General features: G+C 36.7%; 1 protein-coding gene across 1 annotated transcript in view; it reads right to left on the reverse strand.

Moving 5' to 3' along the window:
* Positions 1-14,168, reverse strand: part of SYNE1 (spectrin repeat containing nuclear envelope protein 1) — a gene marked incomplete at its 5' end in the record, with an annotated part of 264,160 nt that overhangs the window by 164,551 nt on the left and 85,441 nt on the right. Inside the window, 11 exons of the mRNA XM_082481847.1 lie at positions 74-383; positions 2,293-2,465; positions 3,136-3,427; positions 4,624-4,779; positions 5,806-6,011; positions 6,752-6,864; positions 7,599-7,806; positions 8,783-8,986; positions 10,664-10,765; positions 12,407-12,589; positions 13,306-13,464. Of these exons, the coding sequence (XP_082337973.1) occupies positions 74-383; positions 2,293-2,465; positions 3,136-3,427; positions 4,624-4,779; positions 5,806-6,011; positions 6,752-6,864; positions 7,599-7,806; positions 8,783-8,986; positions 10,664-10,765; positions 12,407-12,589; positions 13,306-13,464 (2,106 nt within the window). The remainder of the gene's footprint in view (positions 1-73; positions 384-2,292; positions 2,466-3,135; positions 3,428-4,623; positions 4,780-5,805; positions 6,012-6,751; positions 6,865-7,598; positions 7,807-8,782; positions 8,987-10,663; positions 10,766-12,406; positions 12,590-13,305; positions 13,465-14,168) is intronic.

A 14,168-nucleotide genomic window follows, 5' to 3' on the forward strand; every position in this document is an offset into this window, starting at 1 on the left:
AAAATTTTAGCCTCATATACAGATGTTTAAACATTTTACTTACTTGAAATAGAGACCTTTGCCTTTATCTTACCTTGGCTACTGTTGTGATGTCATTAAACTGTGTTTTTAGTTCTTCTTGAGCTGCTTCTCCAAAAGAATCATCCTCTGTCTTTTCATACAGTTCCGCAGCTTTTTCAATGAGTTGCTGTAAATCACCAGAGTGATCCTCTATCTCAGAAACAATAGCCTGGAAGTGGTCCAGCTGAGCAAACTTCTCCTTCAGACCAATCTGTGGTTCTAAAGGCTGCTCCACTTCGTGATCCAGTTTCTCTAACCACTGCTCCAGCTGGTTTTTCCTTTCCAGGTATTCATTCCACTGGCTAATGACAGACTCTAGGCAGCTTACATTAAAAGAAACATACACAGTACACATGAGAACTTTTCAAAAGTCTGAATAAAAGAGTCTCCTCATACCTTAATTGTTACGCTGTCTGTAGCCATGTATATATAATATGTTAGGATATGCTTTGTCCTCCATCTTGCTTTAGTTTTCTGTGTCAATTTACATCCCAGCTATTTTAGAATTTCTGGGTTCTTTGGGCTACTGCATATAACCTGATACAACTGCTTCCCTGTCACAGGTTATGTGAGCAATCTGTCTGTCTCAGACTAATGAAAATCACATTTCAGTGTCTGTCCAGCAAAGTAAAATATAGAGCATTACTGGAGTTCTTTATGATTGGAGTAAAAACAAATGTACAGCAGCCTATGAAAGTCTTGACAATGAAGAGATATTCTGGCAGGTTTTGGAAGAAAAAAATCAACTACATATAGCCCCATTTACAATTTATAAGAAATACTCTCTTCTGTTATATATTGCTCCTCCTAGCAGATCACCAGATTTCTTTGGGATTTGTTTGGAGGAATGTAATTCTTATTCCACTGGACTTGGTGATAGACATGTAAGTAAGACTAAGTAAGAAAGTGGCACCGCTTTCAGTTGAAAAAACTCCAATTTACCTATATCATGCTATCACGCCTCGCACCACTGACAGGTGATATTTAGGACCCAGTTACCCTAGCACTCAGATTACCTGCAATACAGATCTATGACCTTTCTGAGGCAGATCTATGAGTTTTCTTACGCAGTGAAAACTTTGTTTTCATCAGAGAACTAAGGAAGTAGCATCATACAGAAGTTCACCAAGGGCCCATTTCTATCCAGTAATGACTGGGATGATGGAACAGAGGGTGCTTGTAAAACCCACAGATGAAAGCAACCAGCGAACAGCTTAAGCTAGTTGGATGACAGGATTTAAATGTCAGATGTTCTTAAAAGGAATTTTAAAAAGATGGAATTTGATGAAAAATTTTTGATGAAAATAATGCTTTACTTCGGAAGGAGAAATCAGATATACCAATACAAAATTGGGGATAACTGTCAAGGCTTAATACTGTGGAAAACTATCTGGAGACAGTAGAGGATAAAGAAGTAAAATTCAACAACATGATACTGTTGGAAAGAAAGTCTCATTCTGCAGTGGATTAAGAAGAGTGTTGTATGAAGGAAATGGAAGGTACTGATACTCTATTCGGAATTTATAAGGACTCAAATATAGTAAGAGGTCAGCCTGTTTTCAGTTATTATCTTTTAAGAATAATGTAGACAAAGTGGCGATAGTCTGCAATCTACTGAAAAAGAAACAAGGATGAAAGAGGTCCAGAAAGTATTAGTACCGAGAAACTGAGAAACATCAGTCTGCCTAGATCATAGATGATGGAGGCCTTCAAATACATAAAATGTTCTCACACGGGCCATAAGGAAACCTTGCAATTTCTAGTTAAGGCAAGAAGAAATCATCTTACTTTGCAAGAGAGATTATTTGGAGTGGATATTAGGATTTGTTTCTAATGAAAAAACATAATGAAGAAACATAATGAGAAACTTTCCTAGAGTTTTGTAAGGAAAAGGTAGATAAATATCTGTTAGATGTTCTTGGTCCTGCCCCATACGGGTTCAATAACTCAGAAAGCCCCTTCTAGCTTTCCCTCTGTATGAATTTGTGTGATTTCTAGTTATGTTTAAATTACCATCCATTACCATCTCATATGCAATTGGATTCATCTGATAGGGTCAAATCCTCTTTTTATAGAAGGATGTACTTTTTTAGGCAATTTTGATTCTCTCTGATGATACAACTTTCCCCTCACATACCAGCAGTGAATGAATGGACTCCTATGTGCTGCAAGGTACCACGCTTTGTAAGCAAAGATAGCAGGGTCTGACCTGTGTTTTCCAGGGATTTTTACCTCTGCCAGTTCACTGAGGTGCTGATGATGTCGTTCCACACGTCCTTCAGTGTCTGAAGCTCAGTTTGTATCACCTTTTGTCCTTCCTCATTGCTGCTTCTAAGTGCTTGCTCTCCTTTGCCAATGGCCATGTTGAGTTTAACTTCACCATCACCTTTGAGTAAGAGGATCTCCTGTGAGGCAAAGGAAGTCAAAATATCAAATGAACCCTGCTGAGAGGTGAAAGCTGTTATTCTTTCAACAGTGGACACCGTCTTCTATGAGCTCATTTATCCTTGACAGCTGTGCCCAGGCACCTTTTCTTGTAAATGCCTGTCCCTTGCTATGTACAAATGATCCAGCAGTTTTTCCCACAGCCATACACCTATTTCACTGCATTGCTCATCCTAAAATATTGCTCACGGTGCAGTAAACAATGAGTAGGTCAAGCACTGCACAGAGATACAGCACCACACAGCTAGAATATATCTCAGGAAAGCCCATGGCTTCCTAATAGATGTTTGTCTCGCCTGTTCCTGAAGACCTCCTGTGACGGATATGTCACAGCCTCTCTGTGTCAATTATTTCAAGGCTTTCCCTCCATTAGAAAGCTTTCTTGGACCTCAAAACACATTTTCGTAGTTCATTATTCCTTATTAAATGTAATACCTGGAACCTGTCTCCATTAATCTTCATCCTGTTTTTCATGCTGCAGGTCCTAATTTGTCAAGATCACCTTAAATTCTAATCCTCTCCTTCCTAACCATAGAAAGAACAAAATATAAAAAATATTCATTTTCCACTGATGTGGCCTACACCCAAAGTTAATCTTGTTGGGTAATCTCTAGTTGTATCCTTCTTTACCTGAATTTGTGTCAGTCGTCTCTCTAGTGTGGCTTTGCTACCAACAGTGCTCTCTGATGATGCCAGTTTGTCTTGAACCTCTTTCACCCATGACCACATACTCTGTAATGCCTCCTCCAAAGTGAGATGCTCTTGGAGTGCAAGCTGACATGTCCGTAGCTTCTCCTTGACATTTTTGACCATATTTTGGTAATTGGTGAGATGTTGAGAGGCCAGACGCACTTCTCTCCCTGCACCGTGTCCTTCTTCATTTAAAGCCTGTGCCATTTGGGACAGTTTATCAAAAGATTCCCTGAAAGAAAATAGTGAGACTGAAAATCAGTTTCAGAAAACATGATACTGTTAAAGCAATTATCAGAAGTTATGAAGGTTGTCGGCATAATCACCCACTCCCCCAGTGACAGAGTTCATAGTTAACAGAAGAATTAGCTGGGAGTGAATGAAAAGAAATATAGGCAGTGTGTATTGATTAATATCTTTACTTGTGTACAGTGCCATTTCTTGCAGATTTTGGTGCTCAGAATGATCACACTGAAATGTTTGTGTTGCCCATTTGAATTAAAAGCTAACTTAATTTTCTTTTCAGCTGTCAGACTTCCCAGTTCTGTATGAACTGGTACCTTTTTTGTACCTGTCAAAGCTTCTGAGAAGTTTATAGTCTTTGACAGGTAGGAAGACATGCTGGAAAGGTCAGGCCGTTTGTCCAGGATTAGACACTGACTCCGGCGTTCAGTACGAGGGTCAGTAAAAGGGATTAAAACTCTGGGTTTGTACAGCCTCAGTTAATCTCAATCTACTGGATCACCCTTGCTGATAGCCTGTGATTACAGGGAATTTGCATCAGACTAAAATGTCTTGCATCAGTCTCAAGGGGATAGGTAGAGACTGGGTGTTTCCTTTTAGCACGCTGTGAGGCTTGAACAACTCACTACTATTTCTGTTCTATTTCCACCAACATAATAATAATAAAAAAAGAATTTGAAAAACCACTGTGTACTAAAAAAGGCAATTACTTCATCATTGCTGGCTAAGTCTGAATTCTAGAAAGATTTCACAGCCAATGTGGATGTTATTTGAGCTCTTTTATAAAGTTAGCTATGTGGGAAAGGGGATTCTGTTAATCCATTTGGATCCGAGTGTTGCAAGACAGAAAAAAAGAAAATTATAAAATGGATATAATGATAATCATCATTTTTACTACTGCTTTTACATGCAATATTTTAAGAGTTATTTTTGAAGATGATATTTTTAAGTTTCCATTTATCAATGAAGTAAGATAAGCTTTTCTTAATGAGAAACGTATCAACATCAAATTTTGGTCCAATTTCCGTAAAACTGGAAGTATCTGGATTCAGCCTCTTTTCACAGAGTATGTTGCAACACCTTTCTCTGTCTTTCACAAACACACTTTACCCCAACAGTTTAGTTTCACTGTTGCTTTTGCAGAAGAAAAAGTGAGCGAATTTTAGGAAATGTATTTCATACTACCTTGAATTCAGTAACTCTTCCAGGAACTTTTCCACTTTCTGTACCTCCTTTTTCTTCTCAGGAATAAGCTGTTTGCACTCTCCTAATGCTTCTGTGCTTATTCTTTCTTCCATGTCATGTATCCACAAGCCAAGTTTCTTGTGCTGATCTTCAAAGCTACAGAACAGAGAAATACTCCCTTAAAAATATTCCTCAGGTGGACTAAAGTTAGTAGGAAGTTAACTCGGTTCTTTCAGTATCCACAAGACCAGGAAAATAAAGCTACGTATCATTTTCATACTTGGAGAATAAGAGTTGTACACAAAACATAATTCCACAGTGACTACTAATCTAAAAATATTCAGTAACTCTCTAAAAATGTTCAGCAAAATCATGGGAACTACAGTGAGAAAAAAGACTCCAAAATTTAAAGTGACAGTGCTTTTATTTATTACTAGATTCAATAAAGGCAGACCAAAAGAAAGCTTTTTCCAAATCCTTATAATGATTTAGTCTAAAGTTACAAAATGGGTAAAAACGGGCTTTTAGTCAGTGTTGACACTTAGAACACCTGAAATGTTGTGCTTTCAGTTTCTCCAACAGATTGTAACTGGAATCTCAAGCACTGAGAACTCAGCAAACTTCCTTATGTGAAGGCACATCATCTCATCTTGCTGTTTTACCCATTACTGCTACACTAACTTTGCTTTCAATGAGCAACAGTTTTGAATCTAGTTATACCTAAAAATATTTGAACTCCCACAATTCCAGCCCCAAGTAATAATTTAAGAGTGGGTTTTTTATGAGGTCCTTTAGGAAATATGTCTGTCTGGAATGGGATAGGACAGAAGCATGCCGTGTAAAAAGTGTACTATCTTTAAACCCCAGGGCAGAACTTGAAAATTCATCACACCTTTTCCTTCCAGGAAATTGCATTTAAATTACTGAGATTCTAACTGCTGATTTGGGATTGCATGAGCTACACAGAACTTCCGCATATATGATCCTGACCTTCCATTCTTTAACCAAATCAGGCAAGAGCTGTTGCTTTGTTTTCAGCAGAGAACTTCATTTTCTTGCAAATGTTTCCAAAGGAAAAAGCAAACAGGACTTGAGTAACTGGAAATAATTTCGAATTATGCCCTGTATTTCTGCAGCTGGACAATTTCATGCAGTCCATCTTTGACTACTGGTATTACTCACCTTCCCAGGTGTGAGGCACAAGCTTCCAGAGCCTTCTTATCATTCAGACACCGGTTGAGGAATTCCTGGAAGTTCTGGTTAGACTTCGCTATTTGCTCCTGAATATGGCTCACAACCGGTTTGGGTAAGCAAGCATACAAACTTTCTCCTTCCTTGCAGGCAGCATCTAACTTGGTCTGTCCCTCGCTAACAGAATCCAGCACACTCTGTGTAATGGAATAATACAGTTTAAACACGTGTGATTTCATAACTAAAGCTAAGCAATATTTCTATTAGAAGTGGTCAGATTTCCCCAACAAGATGAGAGCCATGTCCAGCTATGGAAAAAAAATTTAAAAGATAGTTCAAATAAAATTTTCTTAAGTGGTGCTACAATTCACAGAGCTCTATTTTTCTATTTCTGTATCACAGACAGAGATCGATTTTTCTGTTTTGTCCCAAGGTCTTTCTCTGGATAGTTTAGTCACGTCCTGAAGATGTTATACACCTCGGGAATCGGGGCTGTTTGCAGTAGGTGTCTGCTGTATGTCTTCTGTCCCATAGAAAATCTACACAGATAAGCTTTGACACATTGGTGTTAAGATTGAATAGACTGAGAGATTGAATGAGACTGAATGAACAAGACTGAAAGACTGAATAAGCAATAATGTAAGAAAAAGCAGGAAAAGGAAAATAAGAGTAAGAAGGCAAAAAAGGAAAAAAGATTAAAAATCACAAACAAGAACACTTTAGTTACACATAAACCTTCCAGAAATTAAATTCTGATCTCAGAAGAGTGGACACAGGTTCCACTGTGTTCCCTCTGCAGTACATATTGCTGTCTCGAACCATTCTTACATTACCTTTTTGGAAACAAAACCAATAAATATCTACAAATTATTTTAGAGATATAATTGGATACATATAGTTAATTGCTAATTACTGTTTTTTAATTTGTTCACTATACCTGCAAGTCATGTAGTTTTGCCTCTATGGCTTTGCTGTCTCCAGACCTGTCAGAAGATTCTTTTACTGCAGCCTTCACACCAGAAAACCATTCATGGAATTCTTGCATAGAATCTTATTTATTAAAAAAGTAGAGAGAAGACAATATTTTTTTAAGCAGCAGTATTAGCCACACTACTATACAGCTGTCTTCCACAATTATTTTATCCTTCAGGAACAGTGTCTACAAGCTAAAAGGATGAGTCTCACTGCCTTCAATGACCTTGGGGGGTGGGATTCATTTCACAAAAAGTTAGACGTTTCCACTGTAAATATCCAAATTTGAACAGCCACACTAGGCTCCCTTTTATAGTCAATGGGAAAAGACAGACATTTTCGGTCTATGATACGTCCCAATTTAATGTTCAGTAATATCTAGATAAATATCTTAATATGTAAGATTATAAATTGCCTACTTCTCTTCACTGACTATCCAGGGAGCCCAGGAAATACTTCAGATGGGGACTTTTAACATTATGACCATCTCCATTTAGTTATACACATCTTTTTATGGCAAATACACAAAGTGTATGTATGCAATAGAGATGTGTACTGAGTGAAGAAAGAGGTTGTGCTGAGCTTGCCTTTCATGCATATTACGTGTTTAAAGCTGAATTCCGTTTTTTTTTTTGTAAAATGCTACGTTTCGTAGCAGTTATCAAATGAACATTTGGTAACAGGACTTTTTGAAAGGCTCCATACAAAAATAAGGTTGTGATTGCCAGTGACATCAGTGGAAACTCTGGCAGACTGCAGAATGATTCACGGCTGCGGGCTAACGGCTCATATTAACAAGCCTGAAGACTCACGGAGGAAATGTTTTTCCAAGGACTCTTGCAGGCTGGCCTGTGTTCTGGAACAGAGCAGATTCACAGCTTCATACTTCTTTATTAATGAAGTGACAGTGCCACCAAGAGTTTCCAGCTCTACAGAATGGTATTTGCGACACAGGCTGTTGAGGTTCTCACGGGTTGAGTCAATGCTGCTCTGCTGAAGCTGAAGGTCCTTTTGTGTTTCCTGAAAATGAAGTTACAACACAAATATGACATTTATAAAGAAACAAAAGAGCCCTCTCTTTTTCTCAAGCATTCCTGCTCCTCCCAGATGCTCTTTCCTTCTGTGGTCTATTGCAAGTCGTAGACACAATGAAGGGAAGAAGTACTGGATCACGTTTCCTGAATCTTCCAAGTGAGATCAATCCTTGAAACTAAAGAGCCATCACATAAATGTGAAAAATGCTGTTTCTAGTGGTTTATTACTCTATTAAAAAATAAATAAATTTCAAGGCGTATTGAATAGCAATAACTATTTTCAGCAAATTCTGAAGGTACACACGAGATGCAATGCGACACTGGTGTTTGGTGAGACTTCTGAATGAAAGGGAGCTTTCATCTGACTTAGAGAGTAACATTTGTTTGAAAATGAAACTTGAATTGGCTAGTATATCAACATTAACGTGTACTCACAGTGAAAAAATCTTTATGTGGTTTGTCATGTTATGATGTGCATAATCATGCTATCAGGAGAGCTCTAGGATATAGACAGAAGAATTGCTATATACGAGGACTGAGGAGGACTTCTGAGGTAGAAGTTTGTGTTAAAATTGAGTTCAGTCCAGGGTCTTTTACTGTGATGAGTTTTAAGTTCATAACTTGTATTGCAAGGGAGTCAACGGACTTGTAAACATGCTGGAGTAATGACTGATGAGTTCAGTGTAACAAAACCAGTTCTTGCCACAACAAAGACCATATTATTAATTATGAGTTTCTTAAAGGTTTGTATCAAGTTAATAGATCAGAACTTTTGTTCAGTGGTGAACTTCTTAGAGAGCATCACTGTATTATTTGCTAATATTCTAGAAGCTGTGCAGGAGATACATATTTTTTATCAAATGAAAATTAAGTATAATGCTTAGCAAAAACTCTGATAAAAACCCAAAGAACCCAAAGAACACTGCATAAGAAAAAGCATATTCATTTTCTTCAGCACCGACCTTCACTTTATCTAGAGCTTCAGGATCCGGGTTACGTGCACAGCTTAACAGTGTCTCTTCCACTTTTGTTAACCAGTCTGTCATCTGATCAATAAGCTTCTGTAACTGCATCTTCTGAGTACTGAAATCTTTCAGTGTCTCTTTTGCTGTCTCTGACATTTCTTTGGCGTGTTCCAACTTCTGCCTCAAGTCTGATTCTATAAACTAAAAGCAACATGTTATGTATTAAAGCATTTAAATAAAGCATTTCTTATGGTGAATGTTTGCTGAAAAAAAGGAAGTTAGTAAGGTGACACATGATAATTTTTCTCTCTTTACATCCATAACTAAAGATACTTACATAAATAGAAATATCAGCCATTCAGGATTAAGTCCTAGATATACAGTAATCCAAAGAAGGTATACTAACTTATAAAAAGCCAGATTGCAAACTGTTGAAGTTATTACCCACTTCTGAAAAATTAAACAGTTGATCTTTTTCCTTTAGTAATTTGCCATATATACAGAATATGACCTAAACACAACTAACTCCATAAAAAGAAATATCAATTGGTGAGACTTAAGAGCAGTGAGGTTTAAAGAATCTCAGTGTAAGGCAGATTAAAATTGAAGAAAATACAAAAATAATTTAGAATATTGCCCATTAACCTGTTCAAAGACAGCCATATATGAAACGACAGTAGATGCTAGCAGTTCACGTATTACTGATAAAAAGTAAATCAAATCTGTCATAATAGGGTAATATTTATAAATAAGCAATTACTGAAAATTCTATTAAGGATTTGTTTATGTTTAGTTTGCGAGGCTTTATTTTCAAATTTTCATTTTTATATCAACTACAAGTATTTTATTGTAGGGGTGATTTAAATTTTTTATTGTATTTATCATATTTAGTAGTTGGAGATAGGTGTGTGTTAAAAGTGATATTCTGCAAAATAATTTGCTCTAAGTTTTTCTCTGTAAGTGGACAGATATTTATTACGAACCATATGATTAAACCTGAATTTTCTGAACCTCTCATGTAAATGAAACAATTTGGGAGAACATAAGCACTCCCACAAAATTTGCAAAACTTTATACTATAGGGTTCTTGACCTATATCTGATTTCTAATTTAGGCTTATGTGTACAGTCATGGCAAAATATGGACAAGGCTTAAGTGTTATATTAAGTTCTGTTGAAATCTGATAAATGGTTTTGAAATAAATATCTACTGAGATATCTCCCTGCCTGTGGAAATGGCAGAAGTCAGCTTATCTTTTAAAACTTCTGACATTGAAAGTGAATAATCACACTTACCAATTTCCGTTTGAAATCAAACATCCAAAATAATCATACTTTTTTTTTTTTGCATCTGCCCTAGAATATAAATAACACAGACCCAGCCAATCATAAAGTTCAACAGCTCACCTCAGGGTCTGTGTTTACCCCTCTCTTGTAACAGCTAGTTCAGCTGACTAATTCCCGTCCACTAAAGAATACTTTTGGTTTGATAAAGCAAATGAACAGACTTTACTGCATTATAATTCTTTCAAAGAGGCAAACTGTGTATGCACTCACATATGATGCGGCTTAATGTTGTACAGTATAGAGAGTATCATCTGTCTCATATCTGATCAGCTACCCTATAAACTATTTACTCTATTTCGATTTAGTACAAAATATTTTTACAATTCCAGTGTTCAATTACTTTTTGGCATACTTTTTTCAGAAAAAATCAAACTAAAGAAATATGAACAAAGAATACTTCTGATACATACAAATAATGCCGTATGCTGTCACTTCGAAAGAAAAAGGCAGTGCAGGAGAGACAGAAATTTCAGGAGGAGTTTCTTCTTAGTCATTTGAGCACAGATTGGAATTACCAATATCTTTATTTTACCTGGAGATCTGCAGGAGGCTCTTGACTATGGGTCAGTTCTTTGAGATCTGAAATCTTGGAACTAAGCTGCTCCAACTTCAGTTCTTTATCCTTGACTTCAGACTGTAAAAGAGATGTGGTCAAAGCACACCAATCTACAAGAGGGTTTTAGACCTTCAGAAGGATGCTCCAACAATTGCAAAAATGGAAGAAAAGGTAAACAAATTTTAGCAACCGGGGGAAAACACTTGTTCTATTAGTTTCTTCTCTAAAAATCTCCCATCTCTTTTCCTTTATTAGAGTCAGTTCAGAGATTTTTTTTTCCCCTCCATTAGAATAACCACACACATTTTTAGCACTTAAAATGTACTAACAGCTTTAATTTCTTAAAACAGTCTGAATAAAGAATGGGAATGTCATTGTTTATTCGACTGGAAAAATCTACTGTGGTTGTTAGGTTCCCCTTAATGGCATGCAGTGTATAATACATGTGGTCTCTGTTTTTTATTACAAGGAAGTGAGCTCTCAGAAAAAAAAAAAAAAATTAGACACAGAAATAAATTTTAACCTCAAAAGGGAATTTAAAAATGCTGCTATATATGATATGCACTGACATATCTGCACATTGTATTTATTGTGTATTTATCTGCCCTGAATGGTAGAAGTTCAAGTGGCCCCAGAAGAATCCTCAGGGGGTATTTTGTGCTAGGGAGGATATAACATTAGGTGGCTGACTGAGAAAGGGACCACTGCTGTGGACCATATAGAAGTTACACTGATCATTTCTGTCCATGGTCATCTATTTCTCATTGCTGAAATGGCAGGACCCTTCTGTCAGTGAACTGCCTTTCCTCTTGCCCTTGCAACAGAAAGCGAAAAAAAAAGTGTCATGGACTATAAATTCTGTGACTGCAAATGTACACACACTGCTCATGTCTTCTGCGGTTCTGTCCCTCCTGTCAATCAGGTATTCCTGTGGTTTGGGTACTGGTTGCTCTTACTCCAAATCAGTTTTAATAGTGATGAATTTAGGTGGTCTGATTGCTATACTAATCAGAGAGACATTAGATAAAGCTTGTCCTGAGCAAAATACTGATGAAACATCATTTCATATTCTATCGTACTACTTGTATATGTTCATTGTGCACCTTCTTAAGGACATCATTTATTTCAAATGAAGTAGAATATGGCTTATTCTACGGTTGATCTCCTGTATATTTTAAGCCAATAGAAGCAGAATGCATTCTGAACACTGGCTAGGTTTCTAAAACACTATCCAGAAAAGAAAGACCTCATCTACTGAAGTTGTTAGAACCTGACATTAAAATTTTCTCTCCAGTTCAGCACATTTTTGTTATTGCCTGGAGAATCTACCTTCTTAGATGAGATTTTAAAAATTACTCATTTTTTTTTTAACTTAGCTGAAGTTGTCTAAAATTTCCATCAGTTTCTACTGCGACAGAGTTCAGTCCAATGCCATGCTTTTTGAAACTTTTGTGCCTGTAAGAATACACTGTCATGTACTCCTAGAGCCAAAATAACTAGGGAGTTTAGACTTAGTAAGAGATGTGGCATTCTTGTTTCTGTCAGAAGTATACAGCTTCAAAAAAGGACTGTAATGCTGTCAGCTAGCCATTGGGTTAATGGTACCACCGCTTGAACAGGGGACACGGTGGTCTGCAACAGCACAGCCTTATCTATGTGCCTGACGTCACTTGAGAATTTGGTCCATAACATTTTTATCACTGATTTATGGATAAGCACCTGGAAGTCTTTCAGGAGGACCTCCATTCTCTGGATATTACTCAAGTTGCTGATGCCTTCATTCAGTTGTGAAATGCACTGACTGCACCATCCATCCATTTCGTCTCCACTTTTCAGGATGTCATCCCACAAAGACACGCTTACACTCAGCCGGTCGATGTTGTCTTCAAGTCTTTCAGACACCTTTTAGGAGAGGAATGTATCAATACCATTCACAAATTGATTTTAGATTTCTAAGCCTAGGCAAAATAATTTTTTTAGAGTTAGGTCTAATTTCTTAATTCTAATTTCAATTTAGTTACCCAAATTATAAAATGAACAAAAATCGCGTGTGACTGTTTCTAAAAATTTGTATATTTTTTACTAGAAAAGAGTTCTATGTTTAAATAAATTTTATCTTTAAAAACAGCCGCATTTATCTTTCTTATCTAATGCAGAAATTTGCTAATAAAGCAGTATAAATATGAAAATGTAAAATACTAGCTTTTATATTATGTTTCTCTGCTATAATGTTGTCTTTCTCAACATATTCACATCTTTTATGATGTAGCTTAATACTGTTCACTCCGAATTTATTTAGTCCAATTTGCTTGAATAAAACAATGCTGGCTTACATTAGGTGAGAATCCAATTCAAGTTTATACTCAGAAGTGTGCACTAAGCAAATACATACTAGTAAGATTTGTTCATTGTTATAAGACATCATTTTAAATCTGTCAAATGGATGTCACAACTTTGTGCATACAATGGATGCCAAATCCCTATGATTAACTCTTTGAGATATACTTCAGAGTAACCTTTACTAAACAGTTGCACTCTGAGATCCTAAGAAAACACTAATACTTTAACCGTAGCCCAACTTAAAAACTTTATTCAGCGAATAAACACCAGACTCTTACATCTAGCCATTTGTCCACTGTACAGTTCATATCTGTTTTTATCGCCGTGGAGTCACAGTTATGCACCCTTTTCAGTTCTGCTAACAAATGTTTTCCTTTATTGGTGAAAGTATCCAGGTCTTTTTGTTTCTCACTCAGGTCATTCTTGGCAGCTTCATGCTGTGGACATAAATATTTGCTTGTTTAATGAAGCCTTGAAGAAAGAAAGAAAAATCCAGTTCTGCCGGCACCATCATCCCTAGCCCTGCGGTATATTATGCATTTGATAATTCTCAGTCAGCATACCATCTAATATTTAACTATGCCAGAAAATACATGGTTTTCCCATGAGCATAATCAAATTGTATGATTGTTCTTACAAACAAAGCACACAAGTGGGAATATTACATTCTGAATGTTCCCCACTTGGTAATCAGCTATTTTTGGGACTGAAGGCAATGTTTTTGGTTTTTTTTTTTTTTATTATTCTTTCTATTCTTGAGACTCTACAGGTCTAAAATTGAATAATAAGAACCCGTCATTGACTAAGTAGTAACTAAAATCAGTTCTGGAAATACAGCAGGGTAAACAGAGTGTGTCGCAAACAAAATTTAGGATTGTAAAACCCATCACTCCTAGACACTCTGGAAAACAAAAGTACAGATGTGTTCAGAGAGGAATTAGACAAAATCTTCAGGGCTACTAAGTTTGCAATTCTAGGCGTAGGGAAATCTTTAAAATACTGTCACCAAAGAGATGACAACATACTGAGAAAGGATCGCGGTAAGCATCTCATACTTTTTTTCTTTAACAAGTGTTACATATCAGCATTGAGATGATAAGCTACTCATCTGGACGCAGTACAGCCATGTGGCTGTGGCTGC

Source organism: Vanellus vanellus, assembly GCF_965231255.1.
Source record: "Vanellus vanellus genome assembly, chromosome: 3".
Taxonomy (NCBI): domain Eukaryota; kingdom Metazoa; phylum Chordata; class Aves; order Charadriiformes; family Charadriidae; genus Vanellus; species Vanellus vanellus.